The sequence below is a fragment of the Furipterus horrens genome, unplaced genomic scaffold (assembly GCF_987537825.1).
Source record: "Furipterus horrens unplaced genomic scaffold, mFurHor1.1.pri manual_scaffold_4, whole genome shotgun sequence".
Classification (NCBI taxonomy): Eukaryota; Metazoa; Chordata; class Mammalia; order Chiroptera; family Furipteridae; genus Furipterus; species Furipterus horrens.
Genome location: NW_028327174.1, coordinates 39,643,138 through 39,666,684, shown reverse-complemented (window position 1 = coordinate 39,666,684; position 23,547 = coordinate 39,643,138). Strand labels below are relative to the sequence as shown.

The 23,547-nt window shown below is 42.9% G+C and overlaps 1 protein-coding gene across 2 annotated transcripts in view; it reads left to right on the top strand.

Annotated features, from left to right (window-relative positions):
• Nucleotides 1-2,592: 2,592 nt before the first annotated feature.
• DENND5B (DENN domain containing 5B) overlaps nucleotides 2,593-23,547 on the top strand; it is a 170,637-nt gene continuing 149,682 nt past the window's right edge. For both annotated transcript variants that reach the window (XM_090272984.1, XM_090272983.1), the window contains exon 1: nucleotides 2,593-2,881. In XM_090272984.1, the coding sequence (XP_090129110.1) occupies nucleotides 2,755-2,881 (127 nt within the window). In that variant the 5' untranslated portion in view covers nucleotides 2,593-2,754. The remainder of the gene's footprint in view (nucleotides 2,882-23,547) is intronic.

Here is a 23,547-nt window from a genome sequence, read left to right as displayed (position 1 = left end):
TCTGGGGTTCTGAACAGTTACTTTAGCAACCCCTTCTCTCTTGTTTGTGTGTGTGGTTGGATGGCATGATAGAGGTAAAGAATGGTGTTGGCAAGGGTTATTTTAGCATGGGAAGAGAGGATGCAATTTCCTCCTCAACACAATTTCAACATTTTGGAAGATTTATTTCAAGTCATTTGTGTTCACTAAGCTAATTTATTTCTGTCACTGTGTTGGAGAAAAACATGTATGCAATGATGTATAGTTAATTTTTTATTATCTTTTCAACTATTTCATTGCAGCTTAATGCAGAATATATCTACACAGTGTCATTCTGAAGTGATAATTAGAAACGTACCTTGATACTTTCAAATTAGTGTGTAATCTTATAATGTGTGACTATTTTCTTGACATCTTTAGGAAGGATTTTAGAGATTTTTGTCTATTTTGAAGAGATTTATATGTCATAATTTAATAGTTTCTGCCTGGGCTTCATTCTATTTCATCATCTTAAAAACACCAATGCAGAGATTTCAAGCTCATAAATCAGTTACTTTCAAATGAACAAAAAGTGACATATCTCTTGGTTAGTGCAAACAGTTAATTAATTTTCCATTGTGCTTTGTTTGATTGGTCTAGAATCTAACCAACATTCTGTAAGAAGTACCAATAAAAACAGGAGAAACACATATACATCCAGTCACTGCCTCCCCTTCTTATTAGTGAAATTGTTTTACATATTTCAGTACCCTCTATATGAGGAAAAGCAATAATTGTGTAACAACAAATTGGCATATATTCATAAATATGTTACAAATATTAAAGTTTGTATATTTTCCTAGTAGCATGACAACCTGTTACTACCTAGATAACCATCTTCTTTCATTCATTCAATACATATAAGTTGATCCCTGACTGGTGTGGCTCAGTGGTTTGGGTATTATCCTGCAAACTGAAGGGTGGTCAGTTGGATTCCTGGTCAGGGCACATGCCTGAGTCTCAGGCCAGGTCCCTGTTGAAGGAGTGCGAGAGGCAACTGATGGATGTTTCTCTCCCTCTCTTTCTCCCTCCCTTCCCCTCTCTAAAATAAATAAATAAAATCTTAAAAAATATATAAGTTGAGGGGCTATGTGGGACCAGGGTTCTGCTAGATATTAGAACTATGATGAAGCAGAGAGCATGACTCCTGCTCTGTGAAGCTTACAATCCAGCTAAGGAAGACAGACACAGGAAAAGTCATTGCAAGTGTTCTGGAGGAAAAGGGCAGAGTGCAATAGAAACTAAAGATCAATTATCCAGGCTGTGGCTCATCCTGATTTCTTGATTTTTCTTTCACTTGAAAATTGAGCGAGAGATGAGGATAGAAGCTACAGTAAATGATGGTATGCATGCATACATATTTTCCAGGAAGAACATTATTCGGCCAAATAACTGAGGTTCCTTCTCTCAGTCTGCTTCCCTTGGGAGGTTTGCTTGTGTGTGTCTACAGTGGTGTTCATGATGCCCCCCACCCCAACCCCACCGCATCTTATACCAAAATCCCAAAAGAAGAGAGGAAGGAGTGGTGTGGAAGAGACACCAATATGGAAATGTAATGCATTCAGTTTTTCACCTTTCAAAGGAATAAGAACTTGTTGGTGAGCTTCTTCTGAAGAATGGATGATCAGAGGAAAGAGCAGGTAAGAAGGCCATGGCCTTGTGAGGAGCAGAGTTCGGGGTCAAATTCCTGTGCCTTATCAGTCTCTGATCCCTCGATCATACCTGCAGGGAGAGCTGATAATAACAAATGAGTACAGAGCTGGGAAACTGGAGCGCCTAGGCTATTTTACACTGACCTGGAAAATGTCAGGGTAAATTACGGCGTTGGCGGGGGTGGCGTGGCGGGGGGAGGCGAGTAGAATTTGGGAATGGCAGTCCTTTTATAAATCTGAATGCTTTGTGGATATTGAATCGTCTCCCTCCGCCTCCCGGCCCCCGCTGAGTAGTCACCAATTCACTGAGGAAGGATGGCTTGTGAATGGGAGTGAAGGCTGGGGAAGGATTCAAGGACTAGCATCTTAAAATGAGATCGATATCTGCTCGTGCCACAGTTTAAAAGATGTTGATGGTCCGGATCGTTGTGGGAAATAATCTGAGCGCTGTTTAACCGTGCCCCAATCTGCACTTAAAAAAATTCGAATAGGTAGCATCCATTTAGATGACAGAATCCCGCTCAGTGGCTAACCCTCTAATTGGCTGGCGGAGCGCAAGAGGCGACTATGTCTGTGCGTACGGTGACAGTGTGTGTGCGCGTGGACGGCCGCAGCGCCGCAACCCCGGCTGGCGGGCACGCATCCCGACCGCGCCTGGCGCTTCCCGGGAGCCCGCGGGGCGCGTGCGCGCACGACCAAAACGCGTGCTCCTCGCGCGCGCTCCCTCCCCCGCCCCCGCTGCGCTCCCGCAGCCTGAGAGCCGCTCAGCTGACCGGCGGGCGCCAGACGCCAGGCTCACAGCTCGCGCGCGCAGCTGCGGCGGCGCGAGCCTCTTCCGCCGACACTCCCCCTTCGCGCCCTTCCCCCACCCGGGACCGGGATCGGGACCGACTGGGAGCGAGCTCGCGGCTGCTTCCCCGGCGCCGCGCGAGGAGCGAGGCTGCGGTGACGAGCGGCGGCAGTGCGGCCATGGGCGCGCCTCTATCGCCCTAGGACGGGCGGGTGGAGACCGCAGCCGGAGAGGCAGCTGCGGCAGCGAGCCTTCCCGAGTGGCGGCGGCGGCGGCTGGAGCAGCGGCGCCGGGATGAGCGGGAGCGGGAGCGGCGCGGCGCCCGGCCCGGGCTCCTCCCCAGCCGCCTGCCGCTTCGCGCACTACTTCGTGCTGTGCGGGATCGACGCGGACAGCGGGCTGGAGCCTGACGAGCTGGCGGGTAAGGCCGGGCTGCGGCGGCGCGGCGGTCCCCTCAGGGACGCAGGGAACGCGCGGGTGGCTGGGTGCGGGCTCCAAACAAAGTCAGCTCCCGGTGGCGCCCACTCCCCGGCCGGACGGGCGCTCAGGCGGCGATTTAATGACATTGTTATTTATTCCGCGGGCTGGGTGCACTCCTGAGCCCGCGGGGGGCTTTTGCCTCCAGGCGCAGGGTTATTAATAACGGGCGCGGGGGCCGGGGCGGAGGTGGCCTCGAGGGCACGGCCCTGACGGGCACGTCTGCCCCCTCGCCTGTAGCTGCACGCGGAGGCGGCTCCTGAGTCACCCGGCACGTTAACTCTCCGGCGATGCTGCGAGCCCGCGTATCCCACCCCCTACCCTCTGCGCCCCGGCAGCGAAGTTTCAGCCCCGGCACGTGACGCGACGCGACACTCTGGCCCCCTTGGGGGAGGAGGGGGCGTCGGAGACCTCTGGGCTGTGGGGCGAGCGCCGGGCGGACAGCTAGTTGGACTTCATCCCTGGCAGTTCCCGGCTTCTGCGATGACAGTCGAATCACCTTTTGGAATCCTGTCGATTTGGCAGTGTCACTGAGCTGACGAGGGGACCTTTGAACGCCCGGGACCGGCACGACGCTTTGTTGACACTGTGTATACTGTTCCCGAGTTTTAGTAGTTGGGTATATTACCCTGTGTTGGGCGCACCGTGTGTGACTGCCTGGATTTTCCTGGCGGGGCTCCGGCCCCTCATCTTGACTCATTTGATGGCGCAGTGCAGGGCTGAGCTGGGGAACGGACGCTAGGAAAAGGGGCCGTTAAAGGATGTTTTTTGGGGGGGCAGGGGGGACAATTGCGCAGTGTTGAGAGGAGGCGGGGTGGGGGGGACGACTGATTTCATTTTTCACGCCTGTTTCTTTCTGCTTGCCTTCTTGGATGTGAATCTTGATTTTTTTTTTTTTTTTTTTTAAAGGATGAGACAAGTGACATCTACTGCCTGAACTTTATCTGTGTCAGCGTTTAACACTTAGGTCATAGCCTTTCAGAACAGCTTCCTTTGGACATAGCATTCCTTACTGATTGCACCAGTTTTTTTTTTTTTCTCTTCCTTTTGGGTAGGTGGGTGGGGAAAATATATTAAATAAAGAATAGTAAACAAAACTGTTCTGCCTTTACATACAGTACCCATCAACCCACGTCTTGGCTAAATGAGTATCTTTTTAAGTCAGTTTCACAGCAAAACATTTCCACAAAAACTTAAGTGTAGTTTTAGCACAAATTTTTTCTTTGCAAAAGAGGGATGAGTGAGTACCAGTTTTTCTGTATGTATAATTATGTATCTGCTGTTTCTTCAGCCAGGATTTCATGTACATATTAAGAATGCCTTTGTTAAGTGATATGAAGTTCGGGATAAAAATGCCCGCAGAGGTATTTGGAGAGATTCCTCTTTGGGGATTGGTGAAAGGATTATTTTACTTTCTAGAATCATTTTTTCCCTAAACACCCTAAACTTTTGTGGCACCAGGTCACTTGGAGGCCTTCTGTCAGTGGTGCTTGATGAAAGGAAAAAGCCTGTAATTTTTTCCCTTCCATCTCAAGTCTATAAGCCTAGAAAAGCTAAAACAACACCTGCAGGTGTGGCTTGGGACTCTTTAGACACAGTGATAAGGCTTTAATAAAATTACACAGTAAAAAATTAATTTTAATGCCTTTTTTAGACACAAAATGCCTTTTCCTTTTGCAGTACTATGCATGCGTGTGGGTGACTGAGATTTCTGTTCCTCATAGTACTTGGTGTTTTGAAGTAACGATTTTGCCTAGTAATATTTCAGTATGAACAAATAGTTCAATGAAAGGTTTTTGAAAGCCTTCAGGTGTTGATTTTTTTCTAGGTGTGTTCTAGGCACTGGGGACAGCTGTGAACAAAGGCAGTCAGAGATCTCTGCCGCAATTTTAGTGTTTACATTCTAATGTAAACAAATAATGAAAATACATAGTTTGCCAAATGTTAATGCTTGCAATGCGGAAAAATAAAGCAGGGAAATGAGACTAGGCCAGGTGCCAGCAGAATGGTGGGGAGGTAGGGTGGCAGTTTTAAATAAGATGGTAGGGCGGGCCTTATGGATAAGTTGGCATTTGAACAGAGCTCTGAAGGATTCAAGGCAGCAAACCACATGGATTGTCTTGGGGAACAGCATTCCAGGCAGAGGAAAAAGCACCTGCGAAGATCTGAGGTGGGATAATGCCTAGTTTATGCAGGCAACAGCAAGGAGGTCAGTGTGGTTGGCCGTGAGTGAGGGGGATGGCAAGTAGTAGATATGACCAGAGAAAGAGTAGGAGAGATTGTGTAGGGTGTCCTAGACAATCCTTAGGGAAACCCACTGTAAGGTTTTGAGTAGTGTCGTAAGATCTGATATGTCCTCTGAAAGGCTCTCTATGCTGTATCACAGGCAAGGATAGAGACCAGTTAGAAGGCTCTTTTTCACTATGTGAAGTAGGAGGTGTTGGTGGCTTGGAACAAGGCAGTAGCAATGAAATGGTGATAAGCTGGATATATTTTGAAGGTAGAGCCAGCAGGACTTGCTTATGAACTGGATATTGTATTCATATTAAAAGAAAGTAATAAAAGAATTTCAGCCTAAGCGATTATAAGCATCTCTATTTACTGAAATAGGAAGATTGATGGCGAAGCAGGGTGGAGAAGATTAGTTCTGTTTTGAACAGGTTAATTTGAGGTGCCCATTGACATTCAAATGGAGATACCAAGTAGGCCAGGCATCTTTCAGGGGTCTAAATCTATGTTTAGAAAATTGAAAGCTATGAAATTGGGTAACATCACCCAGGGAGTCAAGTGTAGGTAATAAAGAGTCTCAAGGATTGAGTCCTGGAGACATTCCAACATTCAGAGGTGGGGAGGATAAAGAGGAGGAGACATTCCTGAGGAGATAAAGAAGTGTGGCCACTTGCTCTTGCTGAGTAGCTCAGTTGGTTAGAACCTTGTCCTGATATGGGTTCTATCGTAGGCCAGGGCACATACAAGAAGCAACCAATGAATGCATAAATAAGTGGAACAACAAATCTTATGTTTCTCTCTCTCCCTCTCTCTTCCCCCCTTCTTTTCTCTCTCAAATCAATTTTTTAAAAAGTGTGGCCAGTGAGATGAGGAAAACTGGAGAATGTAGTATCATGTTCTCAATGATCTTGACCTACCATAGAGAGCTACATATGGGGATGAAGAAACAAGGCCAGTGACTTAGATAAATCAGTCAGAAGGTTGCTTCTGTTTTGCTGCATTCGTCGTCGTCGTCGTCGGCAGCCGTCCGTCTCGAGAGACGATGGCGTAGCTTCTTGAGAGTCTATCTGCACCGCCGAGAATGACTGTGCAGTCCGATTCGGGAGTGACAATCCCTGCCACACATGTTACAGGTGAAGGCAGATGGCTGTTGTTGCTGCTGCTGACGCTGCTTCCGCCTCGATCTTTTCTGGACCGCCTCCTCGTTGCGCGCAGCCTCCGCGCGTGACGTACCTTGCCTGACCGCGAGCCTCCAGGCTAGGCGGTCGTCTGCTTGTACTTCCCATGTGTTGAGATTGATGGAGCATTGTGTCATGTCCTTTTTGCAGATGTCTTTGAACCGCAGTTTTGGGCGCCCTGTCATCCTCTTGCCTTCTGCTAGCTCGCCGTAGAGGAGGTCTTTGGGGATACGGCCTGCATCCATTCTTTTGACATGGCCGAGCCACCTGAGGCGTCTCTCGCTAAGAACTGCATGCAAACTGCACATATTGGCTCGCTTCAGCACCTCGGTGTTGGGGACCTTATCCTGCCAGGCGACATGCAGGACGCGTCGCAGGCACCTCATGTGGAAGCTGTTGAGTTTCCTTTCGTGCCTTGCGTAGGTGGTCCACGTCTCGCTGCCATAGAGGAGAGTGCTGAGTACGCAGGCTTGGTAGATGCGCAGTCTGGTTTTCTCAGTGAGGCTGGAATTGTTCCACGCTCGCCGGTTCAGTCTGGCCATAACTGTGGCTGCCCTGGCGATTCTCCGGTTGACCTCCAAGTCGACTGACAGAGAGCTCGAGATGGTGGACCCGAGGTAAGTGAAGTCGTTGACAACCTCCAGGGTGTATCCGTCGATGGTGATGCATGGGGGAGTCCCCGTGCCTTGAGCCATAACATTCGTCTTCGTCAGGCTGATGGCTAGTCCGAACTCCTTGCATGCATGGGAAAGGCAAGTGACTAGCTGTTGGAGTCCCTCTTCGGAGTGTGATGTCAAAGCTGCGTCGTCGGCGAAGAGCATCTCACGGATGAGCACCTCTTTGACTTTGGTCTTGGCTCGTAGACGGGCCAGGTTGTAGAGCTTGCCATCGGATCTGGTGTGAATGAAGACACCCTCGCTGCAGTCCTTAAAGGCGTATTGGAGGAGCATGGAGAAGAAGATTCCGAACAGCGTAGGCGCGAGGACGCAGCCCTGCTTTACTCCGCTGCTGACTGGGAAGGCCTCAGAGGTTGCGCCGTTGTAGGACACCGTGCTGTGCATGTTGTCGTGAAAGGACATGACCACAGCAAGCAGATGTGGTGGACAGCCAATCTTCCGTAGCAAGCTGAAGAGTCCGCTTCGACTGACCAGATCAAACGCCTTCGTGAGGTCAATAAAGGCGAGGTAGAGTGGTTTATGCTGCTCGTGACACTTCTCCTGCAGCTGGCGTAGGGAGAAGATCATGTCCACTGTTGAGCGGCCAGCTCTGAAGCCACACTGGGACTCTGGGTAGACGCGGGAAGCAAGGGTCTGCAGGCGGGCAAGAGCGACCCGGGCGAATACTTTGCCGACGACGCTGAGGAGAGAGATGCCCCGGTAGTTGTTGCAGTCGCTGCGGTCTCCTTTGTTCTTGTACATGGTGATAATGTTGGCGTCTCTCATATCCTGGGGGATGTAACCCTCCTTCCAGCAGAGACAGAGTAGATGGTGGAGCGGCTGTAGCAGGACTGGTTTCCCGCTCTTTAGGATTTCTGGAGGGATTCCGTCGCTTCCTGGTGCTTTCCCGCAAGCGAGGCGGTCGATGGCTTTGCCGAGCTCTGCCGCAGTAGGTGGGGTGTCTAGCTCCTCCATGACTGGTAGGTCTGGGATGGCGTTAAGAGCAGTGTCTGTTACGGTGTTCCTCGTTGCGTACAGCTCGAGGTAGTGCTCGGTCCACCGCCGCATTTGCTGTTCCTGGTCAGTGATGACCTCACCTGTCTTGGACTTAAGGGGGGCGATCTTGGAGGGGATTGGGCCTGTTGCCTTCTTGATACCCTCATACATTCCTCGTGCATTGCCTATATCGGCGGCTTCCTGAATGCTTCTGCACAGGTTTAGCCAATAGGTGTTGGCACAGTGGCGGGCGGTCTTCTGGACTTTGTTCCTGGCAGCCCGTAGAGCTTGAAGTGTACTGGGAGTGGGCGTGACCTTGTAAGCCAGTAGGGCCTTCCTCTTAGCCTCGATCACGGGTTCCATTTCTTCCCAGTGAGCCTCGTACCAGTCAGCGTTCTTCCGCTCTTTCTTCCCGTAAGCAATAATGGCGGAGTTGTATATGGCATCGCGGAGACGTGGCCAATTGGATTCGATAATGTCATCTGCCGCCACTCCCTCGCCGAGTGCATCTTCCATCTTGTTGATGAATTGCTGGGTCTTAACTGGGTTGCTGGCACAACTGGTGTTGATGCGTGGGCGACCCTTCATCTTGGAGTGGTGCAACCTCTTCGGCATTATGCGCACCTTGCTTACCACGAGGGCATGGTCCGTGTCGCAGTCTGCACTGTGGTAGCTGCGGGTGAGGAGGGTGCTGCCAATATCCGTTCTTCTGGTGATGACGAGGTCAAGCTGGTGCCAATGACGGGAGCGGGGGTGCCTCCATGACACCTGGTGGATCTCTTTGCACTTGAAGAATGTGTTTGTCACGCACAGGCCGTGGTGACACAAAAGCTCAAGCAGTCGCTGACCATTCTCATTGATCTTTCCTCTCCCAAAGTTTCCGAGGCAGGTGGGCCAGGCCATGTGGTCGGCTCCTACTCTTGCGTTGAAGTCTCCAAGGAGATAGAGAGCGTTACTTCTGGGAATCTTGGATAACGCTTCGTCCAGTGCATGGTAGAACTGTTCTTTCTCTTCGGTGGTGGCGCAGAGGGTTGGGGCATACGCGCTAAGAATGCTGACTGGGCCGAAAGTTGTTGACAATCGGAGGGTAAGTAATCTCTCTGTGCCTCCTGTGGGTGGCTCTATGGAGTTAACAAGCGTGTTCTTCACAGCGAACCCAACACCGTGCTGTCTTGGTTGGTCCGGAGACTTCCCTTGCCAGTAGAAGGTGTAGTTGGTTTCTCTGATAGTTCCGTTGTCGGCCAACCGGGTCTCCTGTTTTGCTGCATTAATTTCAAAGATAATGAGACTTAAATTTCTATTTTACTTTTCTGGAACTGATCTATTTTTATCATACTGTTTCATAGCAAGTTGTCACCCTGCTTGTAGAAGGTCTTAATTGACTACTATTAAACATAAATGCTACCAGTTTCTTTGTGGACTTTTTCTTAATGTATGCATGTTTCTAGAATTTATACTCTGCGGGTGGTGGGACACTGAAATCAAATTAAGGACACAAACCATATGATTAGATTATATGTAATAATTAAATGGACTAAGGCCATATGTTAAAGTTATCAGGACTTCAAATAGTTTTTTTAGACATTATTCACAATAAAGCCCAGCTTTATCAACAGTGGAAGAGATTTCTTTCGTCCCAAATAGGTCTGTTAGCAGCTGACAGTAATCTGATTATGTAAAAAAAATTTTTTTTTTAATAGAAGACCTAGAAATTTTACTGGGAGAGACACACACAGTAGACATGTATGGGTACGCATGTATATATGTATACAGATATACTGGTATTACCCATGTTCTAGAACACCTTAGCTGTTGTGCTTCTTTTAGTCACAGTATATTTTCAAGATACACTTAACCATAAACAAAAATGTCCTTTAAATTTGAGTAGACACGTTGAAATTTCCTTTAAATGTTAAAGATATGAAAAAGGTTTCAAACTGATTCTTTAATGTGTAAAGAAGAAAGGAGTAAAATAGAAGTAAGCTGTTGCAATTAGTTGATGTGAAGGAAGGCAGATAGCATTTTGAAATTTTCTTTAATGGCTCATTTCCTCTAAGGCCTGAGTATAGGAATTTCTGTGGCTTGATGTACAACAACAAATCTTTTAGGCAATGGAAAGATGAAGGACATAATTAGACCTTTGTTTAACATAAATATGCAAATCCCCAAGAGGGTAGGGTCTTTGTCTCTCACTTTCATAGTGCCTTATACATAGTACACAGTATTTAATAAGTGAATGTGAATATAAAGTTTATATATGAGTCAACATATGTAAAGCCTGGATTCAGTCTTGTTGATATTGAGTCTGGTGGGGGGAGATTCTTGTCACAGGCTTTTTGTTCAGCTTTCTTCCTTGGTGCCTCTAGCTATTTATTTTTAGCTTTGGTTATCTTGGGTGTGGTTTCCAGAATTGCTCAGAGGCAGTGGAGACCATGGTCTAAATTCAGATACAAAATTTGAGACTGACAAAGTGTCATAAGGCACTGAAGAAACCAAGGTTGAGAGGTTAAGGACCCTCTCAGAGATAACATTGACCAGCAGCAGACCCCAGACTAGAGCCTGGTTGTTCTAGCACACTATGCTCTATAGTTTGTTTGTTTAATTTAATTTTTATTGATTTGAGAGAGAGAGAAAGTGGGGAGAGAAGAGAGAGGGAGAGAAAGAAACATCGATTGGTTATTCCACTTATTTATGCATTCATTGGTTGCTTCTTGTATGTGCTCTGACTAGAGATAAAACCCGGCAACCTTGGCTTATTGGAATGACAGTTCTAACCAAGTGATCTATCCAGCCAGGGCCATCCGGCCAGGGCCATAGTTATTTTATTTCAGCTCAGAAAAGATGAGTTTGACTTGAGTTCAGCAAGCATTTCAGGCTTACTCTTTTTTTTTTTTTTTTTTTTTTTAAAGATTTTATTTATTTTTAGCGAGAAGGGAAAGGAGGGAGAAAGAGAGAGAGAGAAACATCGATGTGTGGTTGCCTCTTGCTCTCTCCCAACTGGGGACCTGGCCCACAACATAGGCATGTAACCTGGCTGGGAATCGAACCAGCAACCACCTGGTTCACAGGCCAGCGCTCAGTCCACTGAGCCACACTGGCCAGGGCTCAGGGCTCTTATTCCAGACTGCATGTCATAGTCAAGATTTGTCTTTTAAAAGTAATGGCCAGGTGTACAGGCTTGGGTGGGGTACAAGCGTCCCTGATCTGATTGCCATTTGTAGTGCCTCAGTAGTTATTAGCTTTGTTGACATCTTTGGCCCCAAATAGATTATGTTTGAGAGTTTGGAAAGTCTGGTCTGGTAACTGGGGTCCGGGGAAGGAGTACTGCAAAGATCAGCCTCCATTCTAATGAGGCCAAAGAAAATTCAAGGTCTAGTTGCTGTGGTATAGCGATAAGTTGATTTTTAAAATCCATTGGGAATAAAACTCTTTATGGTGAAATTGGCCTGATAGTGAGTGTAGCTAAACTTGCTGTGATAACCCCAGGGCTCAGGCCTCTGCTCCATTTGTTAGTGCAGGACAGACCAGAGAAGGTGAGATGATTGGGAGGGGAAGGAGGGGGGAATGATAGAGAGTGTTTTTGGAGAAGGAGAAAATAAGGAAAGGGAAAGAAAGGGGACAGGGAGCGATAAAGGAGGCCGGAAAAGTACAAGTAATATCAGCTGCTACGGTGTGATGACAAATTAATTTCTGAGTATATCCTTTTGCTTGTATTTCCATTGCTGGTCACAGACACTCTTGGAGTGATCAAAGTAAATGTCTAGGATACAGGGCATTGTTAGTCATAATTGCCATGAAGCTTCATTCAGACTAAGATATTTTCCTCTTCTATAATTTACTGGAGGGTATGGACAGTTCCTACATAAGGTGCTTTGGGAAACAAGTACCATATGTTCATATTCTTGACATTTGTGATTGATTGTGACCTAAATTTTGTTTTGGTAAAGCCATAAGTAGCCCTTACACTTTGGATTAATTATTCAGTATAAAATGTTTACAGTGAGTCACCATTTTGTAAGAATCTACAATGTAATAGCAATAATAAAATAACTTAACATTCAGTGCTTTCTACATGTCAACCACTGTGCTGAGTGCTTCATAGTTATTACCTCATTTAATCCTGAAAACAACCGTAGGAGGTGGAGATTTCAGAAATGTTTAGTATGAGTCTGTCTTATCCACATTACTTTTCAAACGGAATGCAAAGATGGTTGGCTGAGTGTAAGGAAGTAAGAACTGAAAATTCTAGGAATAAAAGTGGAAGTCATGTATTTTATATGCTAATGGAGAGCACATCCTGAAGATAGAAGAACATGAAACTATTGCTTTCTCAGACATTCCTGCACCTTTCCCAAGAACCCACGACATTTATTAACTCTTCTAAATTAATATTGTAATTATTTCTTGTATAAACCTGAATACTTCCCTGGTACAGAAAGCTATTTTTGAAATAGTGTTTCTAAAAATGACTTTGAAAGTTATGTACTATCACTATTAAGTTAGAGGTAGCTCCAGGATATCACCTTTTACATAGGATGGAACTTTGAAGGTAGTGAACATTTATTGGGTCATGAATAAATGGTGGTTGGTGATTTATAAACATCATCTTTAATCCTCACAAAAACCAGAAGGTATTATTTTCTTCATTTTACAGACGAGGAGACTGAGGTTCAGTGGGGTGTTGCCCAAACTCACAGAGACAGTAAAGGCCAAAGCTGAGACTGCATGCCAGGCTCACTCCTAGGTGGCCCTTTTCCACTCTGTCCTGCTGCCCCTCCTTGTCCCTCCCACCAGCTGTCCTCGACTGCTGGGTGGTGACATGTGAGTGGGCCTGCCATTTGTGAACCTGGTCATAAGTTAATTATTAACAATAGTTGAGTACTGAGGTTGTAAATGATAAACATTTTAAAAATTCATTTATTGATTTGAGAGAGAGAGAGAGACAGAGAAAGAGAAACACTTGTTCCACTTATTTATGCATCCATTGGTTGATTTTTATGTGTACCCTGACCAGAGATCGAACCCACAACTTTGGAGTATTGGGACGATGCTCTAACCAGCTGAGTTACCTGGCCAGGGATAAGTGATATACATTTTTAAAATAAGTGGAATGGATTCAGGTCTTCCCAAATGATGTCACTCTCATTCAGCTTCATTCCTATGTGCTTTTTATTGGCTGTAAGAGAAAGGGGTATAATTATATGCACCACATCAGTAGTTGTGGAAAACCCATATGTAATGGGAATCTGTCTTGTTAAGGCTACTGCTAAGCTACTGTTACTGACGAGCCATGAATAGTTTTCACATATTCATAGTCTATTAGGAATACCCCTGCAAAAGTAGTCTATATGCTTCCCTACCCTGTATGGTTTTTTTTTTATTAAAAATTTGTTCACAATTTGAGGACATACATGGGGTATGTTTTTCAATACTAATGCTGACCTAGACTGTTCCTAGATACTTTTCCCAATTGTAAAATATGACGACGTCTTGGAAAGAGCTTGTAAACTGGAGAGTGCAATAAAAATATGAGGTAGAATTGCAGAGTTTTAGAATCTTTTAAACTCAACTCTGCTGTGAGGATGAGCATGTTGAACCCTCAGATATAGTGTGGACCTCTAGGTTTTGAACTGTGAAACACAGTTTAAAGATAGTTTTAAGTAGTCTGTTTCCTAGGTCCCAGAGGCCTTGTGCTGTAAATTTACTTGGTTTGCATAATTTTCTTGTGCGCCTGCCTGGAGAATCAATGTTTCTGCTTTGAAGGCTATGTTTTCTTGCCCTTCCCGGCTTCCTCTTTTCTAGCACAATACACTCTTACTGTCCTTTATGTAACACAGGAAATTATTCTGTAGTTTGAAGAAACATTAATGTAAAGTGCTATGTAAATTAAGTTTCCAGTAGTCTTCATTCCCCAGTACAGTTTGGCACAAGTTTGCTTAGACCAGGCTTTTGTACTTTTCTCCCCGCATTTCTTTTTCAAAGATCACTTCGATTTTTCAAGGCCACCTCCTATTTGCTCTTTTGTTTGTCTCTTTTCTGCAAAAACCTATGGAAGAAGAGATAGCCTTTTGGCAAAAATTTCCAGTGTCATTAAAACCTCACAGTGAAGAAATTCTAATGTCTAATTGAATCCTCCTTTCGCCTTCATCCCCAGCAGAAACTGGGAAGTTTCTTATTTCCCATTGCTTTCAGGTCTTATACTTTGTTTCTAATATCCCTTCAGTTTCCTTCCTTATCTTTCTCTCATAATCCTTTGAGAAAACAGGGACATTCTGCTAGATCAACAATATTCTTCTAATATATTACATTTATATCACTTTTTTTTTCTGTAGGTTGGGAATAAAATAGCAAGGAGAGATTGTTTCCCTCCAGGCAGATGAGACATGAGTTGTTTTGAGGGGGAGTGAGCATCTCATACTGAATGTCCTCCCTGTCATAAGAATCAGCCCCAGCGTATCAACTGGAATTTAAGAATAGCGTGAGCAGTAGGGATTTAGGACTCGTTATAGGTGTAAAGCTTATGGATGGTTCACTTCTTGGACCACAGTGTTTTGCTTGATTTTCTAGGTTAATTTCTCTTCAATTTAAGGAAATTTAAATGACTGGGGTAGAAAGATAACAGATTGTTTAAAAACGTTTCCCACCTACTGTCTCAAGTGTATTCTTTTTTTTAAATAAATAAACTTTTGTCTGGATTTCAAAATATTCTGGCTCAGCTCCAGGGAAATGAGCTTTGGTACTTGACTTCATTGCTTTGTGCCATTGTTCACTAGAACAATGGCTGTGGTTTCACAGTTTATTAAAACACAAGCATTGGTACCACTGAGGTGATTATGCCAAAATAGGTTATTTTGTTTAGTTGTTCCCACTCCTGTCTGGCAGTGTTGATTTTTCCATTGACAGCCCTAGTTATGATCTGATTTTAAATAAATACATGAAAGCTGTGTGTGCTTGAATGTAAAACCGTATGTATTCCTCCCAGTGAAGGACCGAGAGGTCTCATTTGCTGTGAACCACTTGCAAACCTCGTGTCCCTGGTGGAAGAGGTGGTTGGGGCAGCAGTCAGGTGTGGCTGCATAGCGGGTAGAAGGCGGTGAACAGCAAGAAGTTAAAACCATACTGGTTACTCAGAAATCCTCTTTTCCTGATCTGTCAGTCTCTCTCTCACCCTGCCTTCTACTTGGAAAAGAACTTTTTATGGCTGGAGTGGGAGAAATGGTACAGATATCCCGACAAATGCCCTAGACCCGGGATTGCCTTCTAGAAGAGTCATTGAAGAGTCCCCTGCACAGATGTTGTGCCTACTGAAAGTTTAACAAAATTGTGTTCACTCTTTCCTGGAATGAAATCTCTAAGCAGGAGTAAAAATTTAGCTTTAAAAAAAAAAATTTAATGTGGCCATCAGGCCAAGCAGTAAGCATAATTTGTTGAATCATTAGGGGGCAGAGGCCTTGATGTGCAATGTGTGTTGATGTGTATGCACATTTAGTATTTATTTCTGTGCCCCATGACCTCTGTTGACTAGGTCAGTCTATTTTGTTGAAAAGCAGTTTCTGAGGGACAAATAAGAAATTCTTTTGTAAAACTGAGATTTGCCTTGGGGCATAAGGGAGAGTGTAAGTGGTTGTGTTATTTTAGCAGACATAACTGAATAGTTTTTGAATGTCTACTGAAATAATGGGATATAGCCTCCTCTCAAGTATGGGAACTATTTTGCACCCTGTTCCTTGACCTCTACCTTTTGACCCTGGTGCTTTGTGATGAGATTATGGGCCTTGGAGTTTTTCTTCAGTCTACCCAAGTTTCCTTATGCAGCAACATAAAGCTTTAAGCTTCTTTTAAAGATATTCTTTGAATTGAGGAGAACATTCAGATTTAATTGTGGGCATGAGTTTTGTAATCTTCTTATTTTTTTTGTTTTTTCTTAATATTGCCCAAGGTATCTATATATTTTCTAATAGGAACTTCCAAATTTTGTGAGTGTGTATATGATTAAGCATGTTTTTCCTTTGGAGTCAAACATCATAAAGTAATGTTGCTTATTTAGGGAGACGTTAAAATTTAGAGCTTTCTGGGATAAGGGAACTCAAGAGAGACCCAACTGTTTATTTCCCATCGTTGCCTCTTTAGGTAGGACAAGTTAAAATCTGGATTCAGAGGGTGTCATGCAAGAGCAACAAATCGAATATTTTCAGAGAAAATCAGTACTTTAACCTGCATATCTTATAACAAACACTTTTTTAGATACCTTATCAGATGCCTGAGACACAGTAGGAAGAGAATCAGGGACAGACAATAGGAGAGGAACTCATTTACTTTTACTACTTGTTAGTAGTTCCTATAACGGCAGGGTTGTTTTTGTTTGTGGATTTTGGATTTATTTATTTATTTATTTTGGAAAGAGGGTAATAGTATCAAAATAAGGGTTTGGGGATTATGTGTTTCATTTTATTTTATTTTTTTGCATACTGTCTTCAAGTTTCCCTAGAAAACTAAGCATTTGCTTTGTTTCAGACATTTTAGTAGGACTCATTCATTCATACATTCCTCTCCAGAGGACACATTTATTGATTTTAGAGAGGAAGGGGGAGAAAGAGAGAGAGAAAGAAAGCAAGAGAGAAACATCAACGTGAAAGAGAAACATCCATCAGTTGCCTCCTGTACGTGCCCTGACCAGTGACTGGACCAGGGACAGAACTGCAACCTAGGTATGTTCGCTGTCAGGGAACTGAATGAATCTGCCAGCTTTTGGTGCACAAGACGACACTCCAACCAACCAAGCCACACCTGCTAGAACTAATAGGATTTTCTGAAGAAATGTCTGTTTTATACACTGTCAGAGAATTTATAATAATGAACCATTAGGACTTTGGTTTACATGGCAGTTTCTCGCTACTGAATATTCCATCAGGAATAAGGATAGATAAAATTTAATAACAGCTTTTTAAAAAAAGTAGTGGTTTTTAAATTATAAAACTAATAATATACGGATGTTTAAAAACTGGACCATGCAGGATTGCATTCAAGAAAGCAACAATCACCTATTATGCCAAAGGGGAGAATTTAAATTCCAATTTTTGGTTACTAATCAGAAGCCAGAGCGACCATTTATTTCAGTGAGGCATTGTGGTTAAATGAGCTGAGCAACAACCCAAAAAACAATAAGATTTTTTTTTTTTTTTTTTTTGGCCCAAGTCTTTGCCACCGATTTAGTTAGTATATGACATCTGTAAAGACACCTACAATTGTTAATTGAAAGAATGAATGAATAAATAAAATGGAGTTGTCTGCCTCATCTGTTTATTTTGAGGGATAAAAATTACATCCTTAGTACTTGCAACACATTTTTAAAATTATTAGTAATTAAAGTAAAATGGAAAAGAAAGAGTAGCTTTGAATCTCAGGAGTTTGAAGCTGAAGTAATCTATTAACATTGTTTTTCCATTACGGAAAAGAAAGGGGAATTACCAGTGACAGATGAGACGGGAAGGACCGAGGAAAAAGAAGGTAGTAAGCAGAAGAGGCAGTTCAGTAACAAAATATAAACCCTTGATCTTTGCTGTAGGGGACTCTGATGTATTCATCTTCATTAGCAGAAGGTGGTTTAAGAAACCTCTGATGGAAGCTCTGGTTGTCTCCTTTCACATTGCTGGGAGAGTATAATACTTCAGGGAGGCTGAATCTAGAAGCCAGAGCAGTTCCGACAGCACCTGTCTCTCAAAGCTCCCTTCCTGTCTCCCTTGTATGGGCTGTGTAAACATTTCATGATCAGTGCTGGTACTGGCTGCAGAGAATGCAGAGAATGCGTGAAGTTTCCTGTCTCGTGTAGCAGAATAAAAAGAACAGGGACAATCTTTTAATTGGCTTGCAATGTTTTGGCTGTTGATGCTTTTGGAACTCTTCTATAAATTACTTTTCTCCTAAAACACACTTACCATGAGTTTCCTGTTAAAACAAACCAGCCAAATAAAGACCTAAAGATACCAAAGAAGGGATATTTGTCATGGTAATTGGAAAAATGTATACAAGGACAGATGTGCTTCTCTCATTTTCTTTAAACCTATCAATGTACTAACATGTATATGACTTTTGTGATGACAGTACATTCTAATTTTTTTTTTTTTTTTGAGTAAACAAAACTTCTCTTCCAGAAAAGAAAAAAAGAAGTGAAAGAGAGAGAGAACTCTAGTTAGTTCTTACCTGGAGAGGTATTATTTGCATTTTTTCTTTCTGTTTAGTTATTTTTAGTTGCTCTAAGTACTGTAAGTGGCATTGGTTCTATAAAAAGGTGTTGGTGAATATCACAGTCACAAAGGAAAGTAGAGGGGCAAACCATTTGGAAGAGGGGGTTATATATGTCCAGATCTCTGCTTCCACTTTTTGTTTCTAGAACCACACGCATATGTCGCACATTTAAAAGAGAAATGTAGATTAGCCTACTCTAAGCATTTCGTGTAGTGGGAGATGGGTTGGGAAACAAGGTAGAATCCAGCTTTACGAGGATTTTTCTGTCAGAATTCTTGTTATAGGTCAAAGAGGACCTAAGAAATAAAGGAATTTGGCTGATTCACATAGCAGGGTTTTTTGGGGGGTGGAGGGGCGTTCAGTTATAATTTGAACAGAGCTCTAGCTACATTTCACTGCAGTTCTTTCTTTATGCTCCCCAGTGTTGACTTCCTCTTCAGGGCAGCCTCCTTCATGGTAATACATACAGAGGTGGCAGTAGCTCATGCGTCACATTTGCACATCACATCTTCCCTAGAAGAGATTTAACTCCTCCTCTACTCTCCACTCGTGGCATGAAACAAAAGTTTGGGTCATTGTTATGATTAGACCACTTTAGGGTCACACTTCCCTGGGCCCATACTTGAACCACTAGTGTGTTGAGGAAGATGGGATTAAAGTGACTGTTTAGAGACTAGTTTGTGATAAAACTACAGGACTGCTTTACAATGGAAAGGGAAGGAAGTGGCTGCTGGGAAGGCTTGACTGTGAAGAGGGCCCCTTGAAACACAGAAAAGACCCCTCAGAGGTTTTGAACAAGGAAATGGCATGCTCACAGCTGTGCTTTAGAAATATCCCTCTGGATGAGGGGTATAGAATGGGATTAAACTAGGATGGGAGTAGGAGTGGGGAAATCAATTAGGACAGTGGTTCTCAACCTTCCCAATGCCGCGACCCTTTAATACAGTCCCTCATGTTGTGGTGACCCCCAGCCATAACTAAAGCATAGTGATTAATCACAAAAACAATATGTAATTATATACCCGTTTTCCGATGGTCTTAGGCGACCCCTGTGAAAATGTCGTTCGACCCCCAAAGGGGTCGCGACCCACAGGTTGAGAACTGCTGAATTAGGATATTCTGTAAAACAAACTGGAGAAGGGCCTGACTTAGGGTAGTGCCACTGGGAGTAGAGAAGAGAGGATGGATCTAAGAGATGGGATAGACATTAGAAGAATTAAACTTGACAACTTTATTGTATGAGATGAGACACACATGACTGAGATTATGGGCCCAGGCAACAGGGCTACATGGTAGTGTCATTCATAGAAGGAAGAAACACAGGAGGAATTAAGTTTCGGAGGATGGATGGTTAGGTTAACTTTGAATTTGTGGTAGTGATGGTGCTGGTATACTATTTTCCATTATAGCAGGGAGGATTAAAACCATTTTTTCCACATCTTATCATGACAGTAGCGATTGTGTTAAGGACGTGTGTGCAGGCAAGTAGTGGAGCTAAGACTTGAATTGAAGGCTTCAGATGCACAGTTCTGTATTCTTTCCATAATATCACACTTACCTCTATTTATAGACATAATCCATGCGTTCTTTCTCTTTCCTTCCCTCCCTCTATCCCTTCCTCTCTTGCTTTTTAAGGGAACCAAGAATGTGTACATATTAATTAATTTTTTTGTACATGTAAATCTAAATCTGTTTTTTCCAAATATGAAGTATAAAAATACCATCATTAAGAAAAATATAGAAACTGCCCAAGATACAAGCTGAGACTTATTTTTGAGTTAGAATAATTTATTGGGAATTAATTAGTAAATAATTCACCTTTTTTCTGCAGTGCCTCAGTTTGTGGTTAAAATGCATAGTTGTTTTTGTGGCAGGCTTGAGTAATGCATTTAGAATGCATCTGTGTTCTTCAGCCATGAGGCAGTGAACCATATGCTGTTTAACATTTGGGAGTGTGTACAGCAGACGACTCGCTAACCAGTTGGAATGTGTGCTGGTGCTTGCCCTGGGTTCTAGGCATTCCCACCTGGAATGTTCAGGTCGGCTGGTATCACTCTACAACTGTGTATTTCAGCCGGCTGATAATGCACGGTAGTGCTTACTGTAGAGCCTGGTGGGATGTAATTGCTCGGTAAACATCAGCTATGTGCTCCAGCTTCTTAAACACAGTTGATTTGATTAAGCCACAGGCACTTTGATGACATTTAAAGTGTTGCTGTACCACTCCTTTAGATACTCAAACACAATCCCCTGAGGTTGTGTCCTCTTTTTTATTGAAGGCTAATTTTATCCATTATTTTTTAAGTAGATAACACGTTCATGTGGTATCATTTTCAGAAGATAAAAAAAAGATTTTAAAAAATGTGTCTCATCCCTTTCCCCAGCCATCCTGTTCCTTTCCCCAGGCAGAACCCTTGTTATCACTGTCTTGTGCACACTTCCAGAGGTATTCTCTGTGTTTCATGACATTTTCCTTATTACTCTTAGAGTAGACTCTGACCTGTGAGCTTTCCTGTATTTCATTTATCCATATTATTGCCTTTTTACTTCCCTTTATTTAATAACAACAATTAAGGTATTGCTCACATTGTATTTCTTTTTGTTTTAGTAGGTCAGAAACTGCCATTTTTTTTTTGTATTTGACTGTAGTGTTCAAAGATGTCAATAAATTGCTTGTGTTTGCATTGTTAGTGGCAGAATTAGAACCAGAAGGAAAGTTCTTCTGGGTACAAATCCAGACCCCTTGGGCCCAGTCCCTGGTTGGGGAGCATACAAGAAGCAACCAATCAAATCCAGACCCCTTTCACTACAGAGGAACTTAATTATTGTCATATGTAAAACAGCCCTCTTCTTTAATTTGATGTAAAGCAGGGCACTTATACTTTAAAAGAACAATAATAAACCCATTATATATTAACTTAAATCACATTTTGAATGAAAATGGACCAACTTTGGGTTTTTGTATACATTATAATTATAGATTTTTGTTGGTTGCCCATGCGCTTTAGAAATAGATCACCTACATGTAATTGATGAAAGGCACTCACATAAGCAAGACATTAAAGTTGGTCTAGCGGGCTCACCAACATTCATGTAAAAGGACTCAAAAGATATCATCTTTTCTTTTAATAGTTGAACATCACCCACAAGGGCAACTGCCATGTTGCATTAATAAAAGTTTTACTCTAAAAAATGCTTCATTATTTAAAGAAATACAGAATACATGATTTGGTTTAATTAACCTTTTTCTTTGGTAAGGTACATTTTTATAAATTATGTGATATCACTTTGACTTTATGGAGTCTTGCTATGCTAAATGGAAGTTTTAATGGATTGTGGTGGGAGAGTAGGAAATTAACCAGTGTAGAGTATGTTTTGTTTTATCTGCCCATAAAATTTTAAAAAACACACAAAACTTTCTGATATAGAAAATTTCACACACACACAAAAGAAGAAAGGATAGTATAGTGAACCCTCATTGTTTATCAGCTGATTATCACTCACAGCCAATTCACCTTCTCCATTCTCCTACCTACGGCTAAAGAATTATTTTGAAACAGATTCCAGATTTTATGCCATTTTATTCATAATATTTTAGGATGTCTCTCTAAAAATAAGGTCTCTGTTATGTACACTTTTAAAAAAATGAGTTTTTATTTTCTATTTAATCTTTAGATCCCTGATACAAACCAGTTTATGTATTGAATCAACACTGTGAAACATCTTAGTCTCTCATTAACCAAATGCAAGAATTAAATCAAGAAGCAAATCTTATGTGTGCTTTGCTTTTTAATTTTTTAAAAATTTTATGCATTTTTTAGAGAGGAAGGTGGAGAGAGAGAAACATTGATTTGTTGTTCTGCCCATCTATACATCCGTTGGTTGATCAAGTTTGCAACCTTGGTGTATCAGGATGACGCTCTAACCAACAGAGCTACCTGGCCAGGGTCTTATGTGTGCTTTTAACATTTTAAAGTTATACTGACATAGATTTTGAGAAAGTAATTATTAATATCATGCATGTTAGACCAAGTTGGAAATTTAGAAATCTTAGAGAGCTTTCTTTCTTTTATTTTTTAAGTAAAAACAATCCCACCGCCTTTATTGTCATGTGGTAATAACATAAGGGTAATCAAAGCAATATGAATAAATGTTTAATAACTACTCCCAACAAAGGACACCTAAAAAACACAAACTATATTGCTTCTCAACAGTTTTTCACTTCATTAGTTATTTCTAGTTGGAGACACTTTAGAGCAGAGTAATATTAATCTTCTTTTAGCGTGATCTGAGCTAGTTGTTTTTTTGACTGTTTTAGATTGACTCTCTTCTGCATCATCTAATACGAGGTTCAGATACTCATCAAAACCAATAATACAGCCCTCTATCTGCATATCCACTTGTTCAGAAAGCCACACCTGAATCCGAGATCTATTCTGCAAATAGCTGAAGATGAGGTTGATGGGCTGCGCATGGCCTTCTGCACTTTTGGCCATGGTACACCATGGAGGAAGCTGACAGACCACTCTAAGCCTTGCTGCTTCTGGAATCAGAAGGCTCTTTCGTTAACACCATTGTCAGTAGGGCTGCTTGATTGTATTAGTTTACTATTTCTGTGGAACAAATATCTTAAAATACAGCACTCAAAGCAAGCGTTTATCTTGCATACTTGCTGAGGGTCAGGAATCCAGGAGCAGCTTAGCTGAGAGGTTCTGGCTCAGTCTCCTTCTCACAAGGTTGCAGTCAGGCTGTTGGCAGGGACTGCGGTCATCTCAGGGCCTGGCCCAACTGTGGCTGAAGAGTCCACTTCCAAACTCATTTGTGTGTTTGTTAGCAGGCCTCTGTTCCTTAGCACTTGGGCCTCTCCACAGGTCACCTGTGTACCCTAATGACATAGCCTCAGAGCAAGTGATTGGGGTGGAGGCAAGGGTAGAGGAGGCACATGATGGAAGCTGTTTTTTTTAAAAATATAATCTAATCTCAGAAGTGGCACACTATCATTTCTGCTTTGTGCTAGGGGCACAGACTGAGGATGGTGCAGTGTGAGAAGGAACTCTACGAGCCAAGAACACCAGGAGGCAGGGGTCACTGAGAGCCATCTTGGAGACTGGCCACCACACTGATTCTGCCATTGTTAAATTAAAGCTTTTAAACCTGTGATTTAGGGCTTACAATCTCCAGCAATTATTTTAAATAGAGTGCACCAAAACTGTAGGAGTGTACGGGATTTTGATGCAATTTGTACTTGAATAAATAATACAGAGAAGCAGTATTACAGAATTTGAGTGCAGGCTCTGAAGCCAGAT